The following is a 22,692-nucleotide window of genomic DNA, read 5'->3' as shown; positions in this document are numbered from 1 at the left end:
TGAAATCTGTACAGACAACTGTTTTATGTCCTGGTATTAATATTTCATTAAATCTCCAATCTTTACACTAAGACGTGTAAACACCAGGCTAAGGAGAAGTGGAGAATCAATCAGGCAGATTACTCTGAGAGCTACTGCACATGATGCTGTCTGTGCTTGTCTGAGATGAAGGACCTCTCGACTCATATTGCTCTAATATTTTTAGAGGAAAAGCAGAGCCTGATGAAGCCCCCACCAAGCTCAGCGTCTAAAGGTGACCTTCAGTGTAACATGTCTCTCTATCTCTTCCCCCTCTTCGTTTCCTCTCTCTCTGGGTCTCACAGAGCAAACATCCAGCACATCACAACCAGATGGCTAAAGATGCACCACAACCCGTCTCCCTCTCCATCAGCTCTGCACTGCGCATGACCTACTTAGGGGTGGGACACTACATGCAGCATGTGTGCATGTGTGTGTATACATGTGCAGCCCGCCTTTTTTTCCTCAGCCTGCTGAGGCACAAACACCCTCTGATTAAAGCTGTCATTTTTCTCCCATCTGATGACACCCTGGTACATGTGAAGGAGGTGGTGGTAGGGGGCAGAGAAGTCTGAGGGCACAGAGTGGCTCTCAGACAGAAGTGTGTCTATTCTGGTGCATGCATGTGTGTTCTCAGCATGTAATCAACATCTCAGGAGCAAATCAGGAGCTGCGGGGTGCTGAAGATTTAGGACCTACTCCAAGATCTACTTCCGCCCTGTTTTGGCTGCCTGTTGTGGCAGCTGTCTCTTCCTTGTCCGTTTCTTGTAATTTTTTTTGTCTCCTTTTTGTCATTTTTGCATTTGGAGTGGTTAACTACATCAAACTGGTTTTGTCTTTAGTGATATTTTTACTATTTGTGTGCCTGTGTTTGCCTGGAGATCCTACATGTAACCATGGCTGCACTGGTTACATGTGAAATCACCTGTTAGCAGCCTGTAGCATGTCAATGCTAACTGGTGCAAGTCCTGATATTCCCCACAAGGTGAGGAGAAGGAGGTGAGGACGACGTGTTGGTTTTCAGGTGTGAGCTAAGAAGTGACGACATGGACCTGTCCTTCCATCCATCGTTATTGGGAACCTAAGATCTATCGCCAATAAGATGGACGAGCTAACTGTGCTAATCCAGCAACAGAGGGAATACTAGAAGGCAGAGTAGCATCATGCTATTCACAGACATGGCTAACAGAGCTAACACCAGACACAAATGCCACGTTGGAAGAACTTCACCTGCTGTGAGCAGACAGGATACAGGAGACAGAGACTGAACAGACTGCTGAAGAAGCTCAGTCCTGGACCCTGTGGAGGTGGAGACTGGCTGAACTGGAGAATGATGGACAAGCTGTCAGCATCTATTTTCTTATGGACCTTTTTGCACTTTCTATACACTTTCTTACTTTTGTTTTCTTGATTGCTGCTGTGATTCCTGAATTTCCCCTCAGGGATAAATAAAGTTTTTCCTATTCTATTCTATTCTATTCTATTCTATTCTATTCTATTCTATTCTATTCTACTGAGGGAGGAGTTTAAGATGTGGGGAATCTTGAGAAATAACAGAAAGATTACTGGATTAGAAAATAGATTTAAGTTACCCCAGTCGATAGCAGTGATCACAACCTCCCCTCTGAGATCTGGTCAGTTTTTCAGAGATTCAAGGACAGGAAACTGAGTGATGGCCTCAAACTCCTCTGGTTGATCTGGCTCCTGCTTTTAAAGTTTGTGTCTTGTATCAGTGTTTCTTTAAAAGTTAAAGGGTAGGGGACAAGTATTTGCATATTTAACATTACTAAAAACAAACATTGGCCCAAATAAAAAAGAGAAAAAGTAAGACCTCATAAACAGAGGGGGCTGCACCACAGGAGGAATATGATTACAGTGAATGTCTCTCTGCATCTCAGAACTCATCGGCTATCCTCTCAGGAAGAAATATGCCTCTTCAAATGATCACTAGTGAAGTCAGTAATTAGCAATTAACAGCCTCCAGCAAAGACTAACTTTTTTTGCAGTTTAAAGTCCAGCAACTTAAGAAGTTAGCGAAAGTTTGGATCATAAGTCCAACAAAATTCACCGATATACCTGGAAAAAAAAAATCTTGGTCTTGGAAACTTCACTGTCTGGTACAGTCTGCCATGAAGGTGATGGGGAGGACTGGTAAACTCTCCCTCCAGGCCATCTATGAGTAGACTGTACTCAGGCAGGCGCAGAGAGTTCTGCTGGACCTGTCACACATCCTTTACTCTGAGTATGAGCTCCAGCCATCTGGCAGGAGGTGCAGAGTCCCCAAATGTAATGAACTGTTTCAAAAACTTTTTTCTACCCATTTAAATCAAATGAAATCTATATGGTTCTCAGGGTTGGGGGCGGGGACGTTATCTGGGCAGGAGGCTGTAGGGAGTGTGCTATAGTTTCTTCTATCTGTGAAGGCAGTATGATGTCAGAATTGAGTCCACAACAAATTTCCTCAGTAAAGTTTATTCTTACTCTTTACACTCTGTCCATCTGTTTTACTGTAAATTGTTGGTTACACAGAGGCTTTACTCTGTCTCGCCACAGTGGGTCTAAATGGCTCAAAGCAAAGTGCAAGCTGCATTTTTATACAGATATATTAAAGAAGAAGTCTCTCCCTGTTTCTCTGAAGATCATGTGGTCGTCACTTTTATAACAGCAAAGCAAAGAGAAATGCAAGTTGCACAGCAAAGGAAACCAACCAAAATCTGATTGCATTCATATTCTCAGACAGAAGTATAAGAACAGCAGATGATTGCAGATGCAACACAGATTCATCTGAATGTTGTTGACATATCCTCCTGAGGCATCATAAACACAATAATGGGAGTGGATAATGGCCAATTTAACTGTGATGTCTGCTTGTCTTGTTGGAAAAGATGTCAACACTTCTTCAAAAATGTAAATGTGTCATAAAAAGCATATAATTTCTGTTTTGTTTGTTTTTGTTTTTTTTTAACCCTGAAATTCTTTTAAGAGGCTATAACAGATTACAAGTCAAAGTGGTTAACCAAAGGATCTGCAGGATTTTCCTAAAAAATTAAAATGCCATTTTTATCGGGAATAATTCTGCTCAATCTTTACTTCTGGTCCTCTATACAAGTGTTTCATTGTCTATGTCTGCCTCGAACCCTCTCCTCTGCCTGTATTTTTATGTTTTGGTTGTAATTGGGATGTTTCTAGACAGAGAGCAAGTGTGGTTACCTCAGCCAGTGACGGCATTCTAAGTCAGCAAGTGACTTTGCGTGTTGATTAGTGAGTGAAAAAAACTAACCTGAGTGGCTACAATGATGGACATAGCACGGAACAAGAAAAACAACCAAAGTGACACAAAATGCCAAACAGAAAAAGCTTTTTACTAAACAAGGGTGAAGCTTTGCTCAACTTTCATTCTCTTTCGGGAACTTGGAGAGCAGCACAGGATGAAGAGTTGGCATTCTGGTGAGCAGGTATGCATCAAATACCTGTGATTAGCTTGTGCTAACATGTCAAGTCAGATGTATGGCTCTTCAATCTCTCCCACATAGAAATGCAATGCCACAGGTGGTTGCTGGGCTAGTGGGTGTGTTCACGTAGTCACGGTCAGAGGCAGTGGGTGTGCGCTGCTGCTGGCACTGAGCCAGGAAGGAGGAGCCTAGTTTGAATTTGTGTTTACTAACAAGTAAAGACCCTAAATTTAAAGCATTGAAAAATGTAGACAAGTGCAATGTAATGAGGTCAGCTTTAATGCTTTCCAACCATGACACCATTGTCTGATTTGTCATGATCTGTTTTTAAACCCAGTGTTGCTCAAGAAAAATAAAAACAGACGGATGTGTGTGTTTACTCTGAAGGTGTTATTTGCTCTCACTCTGTGTACTCAATGTGTTTTACAGAATGTATGTATGTGCATGAAGTTGAGTTTCTATTTGAACACCGACCTGTTGTCGCTCTGCAGCCAGCTTTAAAATCTGTCTCTCTCCTCTGAAGACCTGTCATCTGTCAACAAACCACACACACACACACACATACACACAATTCTGCCTTTCTTAAAATACAGCTCTCAGTGACCTTCTTCACCAGCTGTCCTCATTTTGAGGAGCTATCAAGGGAGGCAGAGAAGGCCTCCAAAGAGCCAAATTAATTCTTTGCTTTGAGCCTTGACATAACGCCTGCTGCAGCGCTGCAAAAAAGCCTCTCATGTAGCAACACACTGCTATGTAGCTGAGCCTCCATGCAGTTGCAGGAAGTTTCACTATTGTCCTTGAATTTGTGATTAAGCTAGCTGCTGCTTCTATTCAGACCATGTTAAAATCCAGACATCTTCTCTGGTGAGTTATGTGTAATCTGTGGTGTGTGCTGGTGTGCGTGTCCTGACCTTGAGACACATTGCGTATCCAAATGCCATCCGCTTAGGCTGAATCTGAGATCTCACGTCCAAGAAATGAGACAAGGTCACCACCCTGACATCATCAGAGTCTATTTTAGGATAAACGAGGCCCATCATGCACTGAAGGTAGTTTTTGAGTGTGTGTGAAGGAGTGAGAAAGGGCAACGTCCCTTCATTTACATTCTTTCTGTTGTACTGGTCCTAGGTAAAAAAGGGAAGTGCAGCACCCCAATGCAAGAGAGAGCAACTTGGATACAGAAAGAAAGAGACCGAGGCAGCAGCTGCTCAGCATACACTGCATGATCCTTTTCCATCTACCTTTTTTAGTGTGTGTGTGTGTGTGTGTGTGTGTGTGTGTGTGTGTGTGTGTGTGTGTGTGTGTGTGTGTGTGTAAACTCATAAATCATGTGTTGCTCTGTAGGATTTTTTTTTCAGATTCCTCTCTTCAGAGGAATTAGAAAAACACCCCTGCATACCTCCACCGTGCATGTGCAGTAATGAGTGTTCTCCCTAAAAGGACTGGTTCAAAGAGGAGGTAACCTCTGAAATGTTCTGTGTGATGTAATTTTATAATGTACTCCTATGCTTTGGAGCTTATGATGCTCTAAGACATTTCTTGATCATTGGTATGTGTAAAAAAAAGTTGTATCAAAATGTATGTATCAAAAAGGTGTCAATGACATGGGGATGTATAATGGGCTGTAAACAAATATAGACATAATATACCTATTTATATGGCTTTAAATGTCTTTCTGTTTAAAAATTTAAGATAAAGAAGAAAAGTTACAAGATGTCTTTTTGCATCAGGAACAGAGGAACAACAGTCTCAGGTGTCAAACTCAAAACACAAGATCATGAGTATTCAATGTTCTCACAAGGGGCCCAATTCTGGTGTCCCACAAAAAAGTCCAAGTGTTCAAACTGTGCTTCTCAGCATGAACTATTTTACAGTCATATTTGGCTTTTCTTGCCAGATGCTTGCTGCCAGACCCCAGAGAGTGCGTCCTCTCAGACAGCTGGGTCTCATTTGCTCTGAGGGGGGTGGAAGTTGAAACCCTTCCTATGGCCTGAAGATGGACATCACCAAGGGGCCATTTACACGACAACAGTTTTATGGTGAAACGCAAAAGTTTTGTTGCATTTCAGCCTTGCGTTTACACAGAAACGATGTTTCAGCTGACCTGGAACGCAAACTTTTGAAAACAGCCTCCAGATTGGGATTTTTCTGAAACGCTGTTGACACCGTTGCCGTGTAAGCCGGAGTTTTCAGTGGAAATGCTGACGTCACACTCCGCACGCACGCATACAACAGGACAACAGTACCATTGGACCATTGGTACGATTGTCGCGATCTACCACTTGTGCTGCTCAATCTGCTGTATTTGCTGAATGTCTTTCAACAAAATTTGCATCTGTTGCTTCACTTTTTAACTATGTAGTCCCCAAAACCCCAGATGATCAGCTCAACTCTACTTCGTTGGAGATCTCCCAAAAGCTGCTTCTGAACAAGACAGTTATAGCACCACCTACAGGCCTGGCATGCTTACTACAGTTTTTTCAGTCCCTCAGCGTTTCTCTGTAAACGCAGATTATTTTCACTGCGTTTTAGCGTTTTCAGATGAAACGTTGTGTAAGGCCATGTCCACACATAGCCGGGTATTTTCAAAAATGAATATCCCCCCCTTGGTCGTTTTAAAAAAATACTTTCGTCCACACGCAGCGGGGAAATCCACTGGTGAGTGCGGCTCGAGGCATGCCAAACCCATAATGGGCAGTATTTTCCAGACATAAAATCCGTGTCAGCCAACCAGAATGAGCCCCTCATTCAGCGGTGAACCGAAAACTCTGTTTACCGGCGTCTACAAAAAAACATGAAACCGGAGTTTTTCAAAATCTCCACTTTGGCCGGAGTTTTTAGAAAATATTGTTGTCGTTGACGTTAAACTGTGGTTTTGTGTGGACGACAGGCGTAAACGCATAACAATATATGCGGCTACGTGTGGACATGGCCTAAACGGGGCCCAAGCCTGCACCTATTCTTGATTTGCTTCCTTTCTTTCTCTCTGGGACACGTTTTGCTGTGTTGACAGCTTGTTGTATCAGTTCATCTTCCTAGTCCTATGCAGATTGCTCCTCATGTTTAGTTGAATAATGACACACAAGGTTTTACGGCAACCTTCTCTTTGTATATGAGACAGGTGTGAATCCCTTGAAGTTTGACAAAAACAATAATTCTCCTACTTCTCCTGAAACAATGTGTGCCTGACATCAACCTTTCCCTTAGCCTTTGACAGAGACATCTTGCTCTAACAATGTTTTTGAGGACTTTGGCATTCACCGCTCTGTTTCACGTACTGGTTATGCTGCGTTCAGGGTCAACTGGGAAATCTTCCCCAGTCCCAACAGCAGAGCCAGCCATGGGTCAGGCAGGCAGCTGCCTTTCACCATAAATCATTATAAATTGGCCATATGAAATGGTGTGGTAGGCCGTGAAGCTGAGACCCCTGATTAGAAACGTCTATCACAAAACTCAAAAGAAATGCAGTAAATCTAATCATTGTTCACATTGTTCACCACAGTGGTGGTTTCTTATAACTTAAAAAAAATAACCAACAACAGAAAGTCTTGCTCATTAGCCTCTAAATGCTCCGCTGTGTTCACCATCTGGTGGCTTACACTGTTATTCTGCAGTTTGGTGTAGAGAAGGTGGCATACAGTGTATTTTTCTCATCTTTCTGTGAAAAACAGCTCCCTGCTGCTACTGGAAAGAAGGTCAATGAAAGCTGCAGAGTGAACCACAACAACAGTCTCGGTCAAAACAACAAAACAGCTAGATGAAAGATGATTAGGAGAGCTGGTTCTCTGTACAGGCTTCACTTTGTGTGCCACTTTCACATCACACAAAGGTGTTTGTTCCATTGTTTATGTTAAGTAACACAGAAATCCCTGCTTTTCTTCTCACAGAAACAAAGCTATTTTTGTTACTTCTTACAGTTCTTCTTACTTCACTACACTGAATAGAAAGAAACATATGGGATTTTTTTTACTCTTAACTTTTCTCATGTTCCAATATCTGCTATTGTATCACCCTACTGGTGAGAAGCAGTCCAGCAAATTTCTTGGAAAATAAAGTTTGGTGGCTAAAAATAAAGCATGTTTTGTGAAGATTAGTCAAGGCTGAAAATTCTCTGCCAACTTCGTATTATGTAAGAATACTCATTCATTCAAAATAACACTGTAATAATTTTTTGTACTATGGACAATGGAGCTGTACGATGGTGCAGTGGTTAGCACTGTTTTCCCTAACAGCAAGAAGGTCAAGCTGGGCCTTTCTGTGTGGAGTTTGCACGTTTGCCCTGGCATGCGTGGGTTCACTCTCTGTACACCAGCTTCCTCCCACATTTCAAAAGCATGCTCATCAGGTTAACTGAAGATTCTAATTTGCCTATAGGTGTGAGTGTGCATGACAGGCTGTCTGTCTGTGTGTGTCGGCCCTGTGAATAACTGGCGACCAGTCCAGGGTGTACCCCGCCTCTACCCCGCTCAAAGCTGGGATAGGCTCCAGCCACCCGCGACCCTGAACAGGGTAAGTGGTAGAAGATAGATGGATGGACAATGCCACATCAAGGAGAAATGTGGAAGTGTGACTGCAGTGGTCTTAAATCATGCAGAAAATGTCTACTAAAGAGGGTCAGACGAGCGCTGAGTTAGGACAAAGGAACTGGGATGAAGGAGAGAATGACAAACAGTGAAGGGCTAGTGGCCAAGAGTTGTAATTGAACCCAGACTACATGCTCTGATGATTGTAGCGTCTTACATGGGGCGTGTGATTGAATCCCGGGGCCACACAAAGACACAAAGAACCTTAACAACATTGTGACTAATAAACACAAATGTGACTGTTCATTAAAAAATTGAGATAAATGCCGAGCATGTCAGCAGCAGTGTCTTCACTGAAACATGAAGTTCCTTGACTTAGCGTTCAGCTGGGAGGCTATATTCAAGCTCAGTATCACTTCAAATCTTTTTTCTTTACTGCTAAAGCAGAAGTAGCCTGTTGCAGCAATAATCCATCCTTAATGGCAGTAAAAAAAATACCTGCCTGAATGGAGATGAACATTTGAGCTCTCAACAGTCAGTGGTATCAGATTGATGTTTAAGCAGCACACTCGCACATACCTGGGCCCTGTTCTACGAAGCAAGTTCAGTCTAGTGACATAGCCTTGGAGCTACCTCGCTGAACTGAGCGCAGTAGCTGGCGGTCTCGCTACACGGTTTTACGATGCTGGTTATCAACCTCATAAGTTGATCCAGCTTGGCAATGAGCGCGTGCACGCATATAAGGCGGAGCCGCTGCATCTGACCAATCGTGAACATGGAGCAGTCTGGAGCGTCAGAGCAGGCCAGAGAGAGAAGGACCACATACTTCACACAGGAGGAGCAGGAGGTGATCATGAGGAAGTATGACGAGGTGAAACATGTAATTAACGTTAAAAGCAGCACCGTCGCCGCTGCTAAAGGACAGAAGGAGTGCTGGCAGAAAATTGCTGACAGTCTAAATGCGTAAGTGTAGTGCAAAAAAAATATTTTGTGCCATTATCATCCTGAAATAGCACTGTTCAGCATGCACTTTTACTGTAACATGCAACATACCTAATTCATTTCTTAGATGAATTTATTCATTTGTTCATTCCTATCGTGTTTACATTTTTTGTGTGATATGTAGCCCACATGAGCCCCACATGAATTCCTGTCACAATTTCAATACGGGCAATAAAATATTGTCATGGAACAGAAGTGTTGGCATTGAAGATCTTATTACGGATATCAGAGTTCTTCATTCCCTTTAACTACCTGTAGATAGTGTCATGTACTACCAACTTCTAAGAACGGACAAACCATTTTTTCTTGAGGGCTCATTGGTCAGTGGGCGGGGTTTTTAAAGTCTGTGAGTTCAGTCTGGAACCTAAGCTGCCCCAGAGCAGGTTAGCTGTTTAGCGCATGTTGCCATGGAGACTCGCCTCGATGAGGAGTGATCCCGTGTCGTAGAACAGGGAATCTGGAACTTATCCTCAAAGCTACCTCTCTAGGGAGTAATCCTGCTTCGTAGAACAGGGCCCTGGTCTCCCATTTTTCAGAGATGCATGTGAGGGGCATTTCATATACTAGTATTGAATGTTTGCTTCGTTATGCAGTGACTCTACAGTGGAAGTTACCGCATGAGCTCAAAATCACTTCCTAAAACTACTGCCTGTGAACAGTTAGTAGCCGTATCCATAAATGCAGGTTAAGATTAAAACATGCAAAAGGAAAACAAATAGAAACATCATCCATACATGCATCTGCACATATAGCATGGGTAGCTCACACGTCTAGGAAGTCACTTTTTATTATTCGAACAGGATTTGGAGCCACATATGTGGCCATCTAGGCAACACTTTGTGAGGAATGACTTCCTACATGAAGAACAACAGCATTACTCCATGTAGTACCAAACTCTGCACGCTAAACTGGCCTGTCTGCAGTTTTGTCTTGTCACCCAATGTGAATATTTGTTGGATCATGAAGAGAAAAATACCACAAAGAACAGCTTTGTGATAAGCAGCTGAAACCCCATGTGAGGGAAGGACGAGAAAAAAACACCATCAACAGAGTGCAGTTAAAAGAAGAGGTGATGCAACACAATGGTAAACATCTCGCTGTCCCAACTTTCTGAAACCTGTTGCTGGCATCAATTTAAAACTGAGCATATATTTCTCTCAGTTTCAGCACCGATATGTTGTCTGTACCAATTCAATCAATCATCAATCAAATCAACAGTTAAAATTCTACAAATCAAGCCAACCCTTTTGAGACTGGGGTTGTAATTTGTTGCTATAAAAGGTGTTTTAAACCATTTGTTGCAGCTCTGCTGAGAAATGTAGCTCCTGTGATGCTGTGTGCTTGATCAGCAGCTGAGGGAAGGAGGGACAATGTGAAAAACAAAACTAACACTAACATAGAAGGCTAATGACAAAACAGTCATTTAATTTATTATAACCATGAATCCTGCTATATAACTGACCTTTCCCTGAAGACTGCCCCTACCTGAGGGAGCTGTAAGGTTTAATTGGTGACTAATGAATAGATGTTGTGGATCAAAGAGTGGAATATCAAGACTGCTGCTCCATTCGCTGATCTCTACAATTCAGACCATGTCACATGTGCAGGATGTTAGCGCTTGTCGAGGGCAGTAGTTTAGCATGTGACGGCACAACGTTTCTCTTGACACCTAAACCTGTAGCAGCCTCTTCTTCCTTATGTAATCCTCAATCCTTCTAATAGATACTAAGTCTCCCTAAGGATGGCTCACACTGAGAAACCAAAAAATTCAAAAACATGTAAAGAGGACAGTTTACAGCTTGAGATCAGTGTTGAACATTCCTTAGACAGAGCACAACCCTGGAGAGCTTCATATGTGGGCATACATAATGAACCCTCATGCTCTGATCTAGAATAGCAACTAGCATAATAGAACAGAGGAGTAACCAAGCATGCAGCATGGGCACACACACTCACAATGGATTTTATTTCACTGTGTCTGGTCTGCACTCAGTGTTCCCAACAGATATTATGTGTGTGTGTGTGTGTGTGTGTGTGTGTGTGTGTGTGTGTGTGTGTGTGTGTGTGTGTGTGTGGACACAAGTGCATTATTGATGCCAACCCAGCAGGCCAGGATGATGCAGATCAAAGTCTGATGGGGGAAAAATAGTGGCCACCCATACAACACAAAGTGAGACACAGAGGGAAAGAGAGCGCGGTCATATGCTCAGTCTCTTTAGTTTGTCATTTGTGCTGCTGGAGCAAGCTCATTCTCTTCATCTCCTCGCTCAGACTTCCCCCTCTCCTCCTCCTCCTCTTCCTCCTCCTGCTGCTGCTGCTTTCTTCCTCCTTCAGTACACCATCATGGGATTGCGTCACAAGGACTCAGTTCCAAATTAACAGATTGCTGAGAGTCATGAAGGGTAGAGGAGAATATGAGAGGTGGGGAGGGGTGGAGTGAGGGGGACCCGAGTTTCCATGACGACTACAGAGGACTCCTGCTTGCAGAGCGAATGGGTGTGTGCGTCCTCACGCGTGGTTTTGTGTGGTGGTCATAGCATGAGCAGTAGGGGGGACACCAGCAGATTTTCTACCTCTTTCTAATAACTTAAAGTAGAATCAGCATGTTCTCGGAAATATGACGTAAATTCAAGCACAATGCACACATGTATTTACCAACACACACAGATACTGCGTTACCACTATTCAAAGCCAGAAAAGCAGAGAGCTAGAGATGACTGATGTAAAGGAAGCACATAATAGTCTGGTTCGTCTGATTTAATAACCAAAGCTTCACAGAGCAGAGAGAGGGGGCTACGTATTAATCTGTTCACTGTGTTTGGTTGCAAAGTGGGATATGAAAACAAGTGCTTCTACATCATAAGGCAGTAACAAAAAACATCACTCAACACTGTCAAACCCTCCTTCATAATCAGTCAACAGGTACCTACAATCAACATGTGGCAGCAGGAAGTTACAGCAGACACAAAGTGAAGAAACAATGTGGCTAAAATTTTCAAGAGGAGATGAGGAGGGATCATCTCAGCAGGACCCAAGCTGTAAGACTTGGTCATCGTGCCAAGTATTCCTGACCCCTGGGTGGGTTTTTGATTGGATCATTAACAGGACGATAACACCTGAGTGCACACGCTGTGCAGTGACGACAATGTGTGTCTCTGTCTCAGTTGGTCTTCAGTTTAGGACATAATCCTTGAAGTATCCCAAGCATCACTTCGGAGTCATTCAACCTACAGATCTTCATTGTGCATAAACTAAGAAGTAACATTTCATTCCATTAGCTTTGACTATGTCAGGCATGATGATACCTGTTTACACTTAATGAACACAGACAGGTGAGTTACATGTTTTCAAATGATCTAACTCATCAAACGTAATAACTGTTTATGCTTGTAAACATACACTATGGATGTTTTAGAACACATCCTTAGCCCACAAACAGTGTTCAACTTACAGCAACACTGATACCAAGGTGGTAGCTCTTACATCTTGGGAACCACACAAAGAAAGAAGTTCACTTTTAGCTCTAAGACCATCTTTCACTGTGTGATGACATCCGTTTACACACTGACAGGTTCTGTCAGGAAGAGTGATCTCAGCAATTTGATGCTTGTCTCCTATACAGAGGACAGCAACAGGAATGACAATGAAACCATGACTGATTGACGCATTCCAAGAAAAATCAGAGATGTGTACAGACTCCTGATGAAGTGTTCATGCTGTCGATTTGAATTAGTCATAATGAGAGGGACAGAGCTTGATAAAGATCAGCAATATATTCACATCTGTGAAAACTAAACTCAGTAATACAATTCAGGCTATTTATGCAATTAAACTGTTTGCCATTTAGTTGTTTTAAAATATTTTAAGGAGATTAATTTATTTTTGTTGTTTAAATAATAATACTTGTCCATATTTTAAGCATGAATATCAAGGAGCAATGTTGTGTGTTCATGCTAAATGCGTGCAGATGATCTGCAGGTTCAGTTGTTTTAGAAATCCCTGATTGGTTTGGTCATAACAGTTTGTTCTAAAAATAGCACAAAATCTTCATAAGATCCTGATGAGACTTGTTGAAATGACGAGGTCATGCTGAAAGAAGGGATTTTCTAAACATGAGTCATGTTTTTTAAGCTGTAAATTCTCTAAAGCCTCTACAGCTCGGGGTGCACCAATCACAATTTTCTGGGCGATCACCAATCACCGATCTTTAAAAAGCCTGACCTGCTGATATCGATTTTTTTTTTTTTTATTATTATTTTTTTTATAACTGATAGTATATACCTTCAATGTTGCAATTTTATATTATTGAAAATCATTGTATAATACCAGTAAAACAATAAAGTCTTTATGTATAACTTAAACAACCAATAAATTGTCCTGAGTTTTAGGTCTAAGAGCAAAAAGTAACAAAGGCTGGCTGTCAGACCTCCCCGGAGGTATATAAGATCAGTTTTATATGCAAGGATGGGCCGATCACTGATCACTGATCTCCCAAAATTGAGGAAATCGGCACCAATTGATTGGCCAGCCAATCAATTGGTGCATGTCTATCTACAGCAGTACCAGGAGGACAAAATAAAGCTTTAAAAAACGTCTTCCCTGTTCAACTCACTCATGTCTTCATTACACTTTTTCTAAATGAGACCAAACATAATAGCACAAATTTAGGACCTTCAGTTCAACCTTCCATCATATCAAAAAGATTCTTTACGGAGAAATCATTGTCTCATCTGCAACTCAGTATATCAATCCCAAACTTAGTAAAAAGTAGCTTGCAGTCAAACGCTGATCATTCAACGAGCTGTCTTTTAAAATAAGTTTCCAAAAGAAAAGAATGACAGTAGGCGAAACCATCAAGTAGAGCTTACAGGCTTGTGATAATATTATTGATGGGAACAACAGACTCTGTTTGTTGGCGGTCATAGATGAATGCCAAATTATTCTCCAGCAGGCTGATATCTGTTAACAGCGCCAGCTTACCATTCAACAAACAGAGTTGAAGTATTTTAGAAATAGTTTCAGGACACCAACTTTCCAATTAGGGCGATCAAGGACATGGAAGAAAGGATAAGTGGTCACTGTAACCAGAAAGCTGTTTGTCTTCTACCAGAGCTAGTTTTTAGGTTATTGCACAATCACACACACACTTACACAGAGACACACACACACAACTACTGTTGGCTGCTGGGCTCTCAGGGTCTCCACCAGGGATAGTTATAGCTGTCCATTAGTGACTGCTCCAAGCCCAAAGAAGAAACTGGGTCAGAACTGTGTGAGACAGAAAGTATGTTGCATCTTCCTCTCTCTGATTTATGAAGACTAACATACTTGCATACTGATACACACACATGCACAAGCACACCCGCTCACACATACACAGACAGACAACATAGATATTTGTTTATATCAGCAGCAGTGTGCTGCTATTTATACCCTAAACCATTAACCTCTGTTTGAGCTCCTCGTGCCCTCAGTCCTTAAACTTTCTTTGTTTATGCCTGTTTTTGTTGTTTACATCCCTCCAATAAGAATTCACTGAATAGCTAACAGTCTTCCTCTACACCAATTTAACTGTATCTCCCTTTGCCTCTTATTAATTTGGAGGAGTTGTCACTTCACTCTGCTGAATAGACCACATTCACCAGTTTTAGAGAATTCATTACACAAGCCAAGTGCCTTACAATGGTTTATATTCATCACACTCACATGCACAGATGGTATCAGAGCTGCCATACAAGGCCGATGACCGGCTCATTGGGAATTCTTTGGGGTTCAGTGTTCTGCCTAAGGACATTTCCACTTGACACTGGGCAGAGCTTAAAAATAAGACTGATCACAGACAAGGAAATGCTGCTGGGGGAACACGATGCTGAGAAATGCAAGTCTGTAAAGTAGGGGTGGGTAAAAATGTCAATTAATCGATGCACCCCAATATTTCCTCGCCCAATTCAACATGGATCCAGCAAATCCTCTGAATCGATTCACCTCCTGGCAAGTGGGGTGGGGGACTTAAAAGTCTGACATTTGGGTTGTTTTATTGCTCCAAATAGTGAGGTGTCATACCACATATGTTCACATGTGGCATGAAAATAGAATTGAAATCAAATCGAATTTTGAGTTTCTTAGCAATACCCAGCCCTACTGTAAAGTTCTACAGCTGAACTGATTGGCTTATTAGTTGAATATATCTAAAAGCACAGGTGGCTCCTGGATGTGGAGGTGCAGGAGGAGACTTTAGGGAAGTTCAGTCTTTATCAGTCAAACCTGGCTGGAGAATGCTGCTTAACCCCTTGATGCCTGTTGTCACAAGTCTGCAACATACGTAAATGCAGTTGATATGACCTTTGTATCCTGCTGATGCCTACTAATACATATTCTACACATATCAAGGATTATATCAAATGCCCTCTGTTGCTATATCTTGGTCAGAGGGTGAACTTGTTATGTCTTAAAAGATAATATAACCTATTTATAACTATTATATGTGCTACTACTCAAATGTGCAATTACCGCTCAATCAAGCATCTGTAAAAATGCAAAAACAAGAAAAAACAATGTTCTTATATAATTTTAAATTAATTTAGGTGGTAAGAGGTTAATCACACACAACCTGCAGAGAAGCTCTTGACAAAAGTGGCTCAAATTTGATTCCCACCTTTGGCCCTTTAATTCAATTTTTTAGGTTGCTAGGCGCCGCCTTGTTGGCTATGGCTGCCTTTTGCAGCAGCTCTCTCTTCTTTGTCGGTTTCATGTAGTTTTTTTTGTCTCTTTTTCGTAATCCTTGTATTTGGAGTGGTTCATTACTTTGTATGGCCCATTTGTTGGTCATGGACACCAAACTTTTTGTGGCTTCAGTGATATTTTTACTACTTTTTCTCCTGTGTTTGTCTGGAGATCCAACATGTAACCATGGCTGCATTGTTTATATGTGAACTCAGCTATTTGCTGCCTGTAGCACGTCAATGCTAACTGGTGCAAGGCCTGGTGTCTTCCCACAAGGTGAGGAGAAGGAGGTGAGGACGACGTGCTGGTTCTCAGGTGTGAGCTAAGAACAGACGACATGGACCTGTCCTTCCATCCATCGATATTGGGAACGTAAGATCTTTCTCCAACAAGATGGACGAGCTAGCCATGCTAACTCAGCAACAGAGGGTATACCAGAAGGCAGAGTAGCATCATGCTATTCACAGACATGGCTAACAGAGCTAACATCAGACACCAACGCCACATTGGAAGAGCTTCACCTGCTGTGAGCAGACAGGATCCAGGAGACAGAGACTGAACAGACTGCTGAAGAAGCTCAGTCCTGGACCCTGTGGAGGTGGAGACTGGCTGAACTGGACAATGATGGACAAGCTGTCATCATCTATTTTCTTATGGACCTTTTTGTACTTTCTTTACACCTACTCATACACTTACTCCTGTTTTCTTGATTGCTGCTGTGACTTCAATTTTGTTGTACTTGTTACAATGACAATAAAGTTCTATTCTATTCTATTCTATTCGATTCTATTCTATTCTATTCTATTCTAATGTACATCACCCCACCTCTCTATTCCCAGTTTCCTACTCTATCTACTGTAATGGAACCAAGTCTCTTCATGTGCTCAGTTTAAAAGGACTAGCATACATAGTTAAAAATTGAATGAAATTTATCTAGGATCAAGCAAAAAATCTCAAAAATACTGAAAGAGGCTGAATAAACAGCCACAGTATTGGTGTATCATAGTTTGAACTTAAAATACAAGATGCTCCCTGTGACAAGAAAAACCCTTATTCCAATTATGCCCATAGATCATTGCCCCATTCTATTCTATTCTATTCTATTCTATTCTATTCTATTCTATTCTATTCTATTCTATTCTATTCTATTCCTCCCTGGTAAGTAACAGTTGAGATGTTCTTTCCCACGTTTTAACACATTAAAGCCATCCAGGTACTATTCTCAAAAAAAAAAAAAAAAAAAAAAAAATGCATTCATTGCTCTGAATGCTCTCCAAGTAGTGTGGGTGATACTCTGTATATTTTGACCAACACAAGCCTGGGCATTGTTTACTGCCTTCCTCCAGAGAAGATAGCGATCTCAGGGGAAGCTGGAGAACTACTCCGTTCAGGCAAATGAAATAAACCATGGTCTGGATGTAGATTTACAGATGTAATAGTGACATCAGGTCAAAAGATGACTCTTGAGTTACTATGTTGTGAGAACCATTCAGTGAGAAAACAAAGCAGAGTCCGGGAAAGTGCTGTGGTAAATGATGAGTAAGAGCTGCCTCAATGAATCATCACAAGTCTAATAAATGACAAGAATACTCAGTTTTTATGAATAGGTAGATACAGTCTTAAGACTCCTTTCTGTCAATTTATTTATCATACTACTGTCTGGCCAGTGTTTTAGTGTCACTACTTTATTTCCCCATGCTGTAGTGTTAGGATAAAATGTTAAAGACAGACTATATGTGAGCTCTTGGGCTGGATGTCTATACTGCACCTCCCACACTTAACTCTGAGTGGTTTCAAAGGCACAAGGAGCTGTCACTGTGAGAGTGGGTGGTTACGGAGCTGTCTCCAACAGAAAACTCCTCATTTGTGCTGCTGGTATGAAAAACACACCGCCAAATTTGGAGTAGACAAGGTAAATGTACGCTGTGCTATTCATTTGACAACATGAGTAAAAAAGAGGAAACACCAAAGTGTCTCATCGGCAAGCGGAGGTCATTTTAATTCGTCTGGGAGGGCGCTGTAACACAGGTTGTGCTGCAGCAGATGAAAAATGTTGTCAGAAAAACCATGAGGGGGATCAAGAGAAGCCAAATGGAAAGAGAAGAGAAAGACAGTTACCATGTTTGTGTTTAGTAGATTTACTGAAATCACTACTACATAGCATACTTGTCAGTATGACAGTTTATTACTAATATCCTACAGGTGAAGCAACCTTTCCTCCATGGGGTCTAGAGATCCTCAGAGACTGTGAAGTGTTAATGCAAAGCCTTCTTCAAAAAAAAAATACACCAACACTGATCTTATATTTCTTCCTGATAACCCAAAATGGTGAAGTTCTTGCCTTTCACACTCACACTGACATGCAGGATTAAATTCAAGCACTCCAACTGTGGTGTGATCTCACTATACACAAACCAATCTGCTGCCCCTGTTATGTTGTTATGCAGCTATGCCACGCATCAATTCAGCCGCACTGTTCGTGTTCTTGGAGAAGATAACTGCACTAATTCATCCAGCATTCTGATGCTTTCATGGTATCAGATGTATCAGAGATGCACATTCACAGGTTGGCAGACAGCGGCGGCTCAGGTGTATGATTATTAATACTACGACAATGATGCTGTATTAATACTGAGCACATGGATGCATAGGTCTTACCATGTTCTCCGGCTGCATAATCATCCTATAATGACAGTGACAATAACAAAGGTGGGAACTGTGCGGCACATACAATAACAGCAGTTACACCTTCATTTACACAAGTACTGTAAAGCATCACTTTCAGTAATGGCCCTTTGTCAGAAGCATACAGCAGTACAGCGTCATGATGATACGACATCCTGATTCAAAGAGGTGTAATAAAAGGAACAAACAGCGGCAGGCACCGTCACAGTTTTTACGATCTACTCTATGTTACAATCCAATCAACCAGCACGCCAGCGCACCAAGAAAACATGTTATTTACATATTATGTTGTTTACACATTATGACACCACATTTAAACACAGGAGGGCTCATTCTGTCAGCAGTGTCAGGGTTAAATTGTCCAAAAACATAAATACTTCTTTCTTATTTATGGTCACAGCTTTTGACACAAAAGCGAGGAACTAAACCTGGATCAGACTGCCCCCTTGTGGTGAACAGCCAGGTTGGATCCACTTTGGTTCACCGAAATTTATTCACTTTTCCCCTGTTATGTTTCTCCTTACAGTTAATGAAACGTGTGCATTGACTAAACCAACAGTGCAAATATACTCCAAGACTGTATACTCTACAAGGCTGCTGGTGGACAGATTGACCAATAAGCTGTGATTTGTGGCTTCAAACAGATCACGCCACACAACAGAGACGTGTTTCCAAAATTTGCACCTAGAAGTGCATTTGATGGGATTTTGAAACAGTGTGTAAATGACCAGAATCAATAAATTCAGAGTTTATCTCCTCCTGTCTTTCATCAGATGTCTTACCTTCGGCCTTTCATCCAGGATTTGCTGGCGGATGTCCTTGTGCTTCTCTTGTAGTCTCTCCTGTCTTTTACTCTGTGCGTCCTCCAGCTACACACATAAGCACAAACCAGCGGGCATGATTAGGGCTTCGCATGTCAAAACACACCAACTCACTTTGTGACACAATAGTATAGAAGTAAAAAGTGTGATGACATTTTGAATTGCGCTGTATGACTTGAATTTGTTTATCATGTGATCATTCTGTGTTGATGTTGTAGATACTAAACTTATTCCTATCCAGAGGCCTCTTACCCGTTTGATGTACTGCACCACCTCGTTGACAAACGATCTGTTGATCTCAAGCTTCTCTCTGCAGGGTGAAATGTACCATTGGTTTAGCTAACTACCAGTCAGAACAGAATTAACTGTAAACGTTTGGTGACATCTAGTGGTCAGACAACTGACTGTTACTGATTTGAACATGGTGACTTACTCTTCTGTCACATTCTTGTCTTTAGATTTGGCTTCATTGATCTTCTCTTGCCTTTTCTTGTCCATTTTCTTCTTAAGATCTTTCTTTTCCCTATTAACAGAGAGATAGAGAAGAAAACAGATGGGCTGAAAGTTATGGCTGCTTTCTGTGATAGTCTGATTCTGTGTGCATGCTTCATGCTGAACACAGTCTTACTTCTCGCAGATGTCTCTGAGCTTTTTCATCTGAGCACTTTGGCACTCCTCTGCAATGGTGGTCAGCTTCTCAACCAGCTGGAGACACAATATGAGACTCACAGTTTGATACTTGAACAAAACAGAGTAAAGGCAACATCTGCTTTCAATCAGAATCAGAGTTAAACTAATTCAGATTTTGATTTTCACAGTCAACACAGTGGTAGACAAACAGCACAGTCCTCAAAGTGCTTGCTCTCTTTTGCTGAATAAACCTGTACAACACCTCAGCTGTGCTCACAGTGCAGGTGTACTGGAGCAGAACTTATTTATTTTTCCACTCAGTGCGACAGAACATGTGCCCAGGCAGCAAACGATGGCTGTAATATTCTGAAGGATGACCTGGAGCTCATAGAGGCATGAACTTATCCATTAGCTGATATGACTAGTTTGTGCTGGCGTTCCTGAGCCTTGAGACACCTGGAGAGAGTCAGCACTTTATCAAGCCAGGGCAGGCACGAGTGATAACGTAGCATGGATAAAAAGAGGTTTTGATCAGACAACAATGTATTGTTCATGGTTGTAAATGTTTTTGCTGTAAAGAATGATCAAAACAATCATGGAGTCATTCTGATTTTTTTCAGTCCAGTAAAGCATAAGCACAAGGTTGTTGGATGTTTTTTTTTAATTTTACTGAAGTGAAAAATGTGTTTTAATGGTTGTATGGTTGTAAGCACTAAGCACTTTCCAGTACCTGCCTCACAATGGTTCCAGGCATTCAAAATGACACCATAAAAATCATCAGTCTTGCTGCTGGTGATTCTGTTTGCTTTTGTGGGTCATGGAGAGGCATTGGTATAAACTTTCATATAAATAACTCTTCATCCATTGGATAAAAGTAAGCTGATATGTGATAGATGATTCTAATTTTGGAACTTTTGTCAGTCCTCAAACCCTTGAAGACAGGATGCAATTTCAGGAGACAAATATGAAATCGGCCACAAGTGTAATGACCATGAAAAGAAGCTAATAAGAGAGATTGTTATTTGTTATCGTTAGTGTCATTAAATAAAAGTAAACTCTAAGAAATAGGGACTCGATGTTTGTGAGTACCTGCTTGATGTGTTCTCGTTTCTGGTACTTTTCGCTGTAGTACTGCTCTTGGCGTAGGGTGAGGAGTTGTTGTTGTTGTTGCTCCTTCAGCTCTGCAAGTCTCTGACTGCACTCCTGCTCCAGATCACAAAGCTCTTGGTCCAGGGTTGACAGGGAATGCTCAGACCGACTGGAGTCAACATCAAAACACAGTCACCAAAATATAAATCAACTTATTGAGAAACCTGTTTCTTTCTCAGAACAGTTCACATTCAACATTATGAAATTTACAGGACATTAAAAAAAACTACTGGTAAGCAAAGGGAACTTTTTAATTGAGTTGTGCTTGAAACATTAAATTGAGTGTACCATGGTTGTAACCTGACTAATACCACGCCCCTGTGCTCCAAGAGCTGATTCTTAACTGCATGCTCAGTGCTGATTCTTCAGGGTGTGTGTGTGTGTGTGTGTGTGTGTGTATGTGTGTGTGTGTGTGTGTGTGTGTGTGTGTGTGTGTGTGTGTGTGTGTGTGTGTGTGTGTGTGTGTGTGTGTGTGTGTGTGTGTGTGTGTGTGTGTGTGTGTGTGTTTGCTAAGGAACTCGTACGAGTCCCTGAGGCTCAGAGGAAGTCTTATCCTCTAATTCTTATTCTACACAAAGCTTAGCCCTTCTTTTTTCCTGTCTGGGGGAGTTAAACCTGCCCTGAGGTGTTTGTTTCTGAGAAATATGTTCCTAAGCAGTAGATTTTAATATGTGCTACGACTATCATTGGACATCAACCCCTTAAAGTCTACAATTTAATTGTACATCCATGGAAACAAAAGAAAATGGAAAAAAAAGAAGGGAAAAAGGGTTAAATGTCTACATATTCATTTTAAAGTGATAAAGTGTGCTCAAGCTTTTAGCAGAAAAAAAGTTGTTTTCTAGATTAAAAGTTTGTGTTGAGGGTCTTTATGCACCCCTACAGTCCTACTGTTCCTTCACTTGATTTCAAAGACTGTCTTATAACTTTTAAAAGCTCAGTGGTTAAGAAAATCAATGCACTTTTTTTCCCCATTTTCACTTTTTGAGCAATGCGCTTCTCAGCATGTTAAATGTCTACTAGAGGCATTAAATATCAGTCTTACAAAATAATCATATTACATGTTGTTGTAAAGACTCTTGAAAAAACTTCTCAATTTTCAGATGAATCCTAAATGAAAACATCAGATTTAGTATCAGAGAAGAGAAGGGCCACCTACCTTTTCTTACCGTCTCGTTTGTGGCTTTTTTGCAGGGCAGAGCGGCGCCGCTGATGCTGGCTCTGCAGCTCAGAGACGCGAGCCGTGTGCTCCTTGATGAGCTCGCTGGTCTTTCGGTGGTGTTTCCGAACCAGCTCCTTCATCTCCTTGTACTGTTTCCTTTGCTCCCTGACAAAACCCTTCTGTTGCTTCAGCTCCTCCACCGTCTGAGCCTCTAACTCTGAAGGAGGAGAGCAAACAACCTCGACTTAATAAGTGAGTCATGATTGCTCATACTTTCTTTAAGGTAGCATACACAGGAGGAACAACATTTTGACCAAATATCTTTATAAATAAGAATTAACTGTTAAATAATTGATTTGTTCATTATCATTGACACAAGATAAAGCCCTCTTTGAATTTTTTTTCAGACAGTAAATTATATTTAAAAAATCCATGCCTTGAACCTTTTGGAAGATAAAGCATCTGCATGATTAAACAGAAAGTTACAAAACACAGAGACTGAATTCTACCAGAAAAGTTGGTAAAAC

The 22,692-nt window shown here is 41.4% G+C and overlaps 1 protein-coding gene across 3 annotated transcripts in view; it reads right to left on the bottom strand.

Moving 5' to 3' along the window:
* Window positions 1–22,692, bottom strand: part of plcb1l (phospholipase C beta 1-like) — a 160,387-nt gene that overhangs the window by 6,644 nt on the left and 131,051 nt on the right. For 2 of the 3 annotated variants that reach the window (XR_012599435.1, XM_074685036.1), the window contains exons 27-32: window positions 22,163–22,382; window positions 20,944–21,112; window positions 19,853–19,929; window positions 19,658–19,747; window positions 19,477–19,534; window positions 19,186–19,272 (exon numbers count right to left, since the gene is read on the bottom strand). Coding sequence is in view for 2 of the 3 variants with exons in the window: in XM_074685036.1 (XP_074541137.1) it covers window positions 19,186–19,272; window positions 19,477–19,534; window positions 19,658–19,747; window positions 19,853–19,929; window positions 20,944–21,112; window positions 22,163–22,382 (701 nt within the window). In the remaining variant the exon portion in view is untranslated. Of the gene's footprint in view, window positions 1–18,376; window positions 18,402–19,185; window positions 19,273–19,476; window positions 19,535–19,657; window positions 19,748–19,852; window positions 19,930–20,943; window positions 21,113–22,162; window positions 22,383–22,692 lie in introns of all 3 variants that reach the window. The other variant, XM_074685038.1, reaches the window with a different exon arrangement.

Source organism: Halichoeres trimaculatus, unplaced genomic scaffold (genome assembly GCF_033239565.1).
Source record: "Halichoeres trimaculatus isolate MK-OKI-2021-1 unplaced genomic scaffold, fHalTri1.1 fHalTri1_scaffold_13, whole genome shotgun sequence".
Lineage (NCBI taxonomy): Eukaryota > Metazoa > Chordata > Actinopteri > Labriformes > Labridae > Halichoeres > Halichoeres trimaculatus.
The sequence above is the reverse complement of the archived record's forward strand: the minus strand, read 5'-3'. Positions and strand labels throughout refer to the sequence as shown.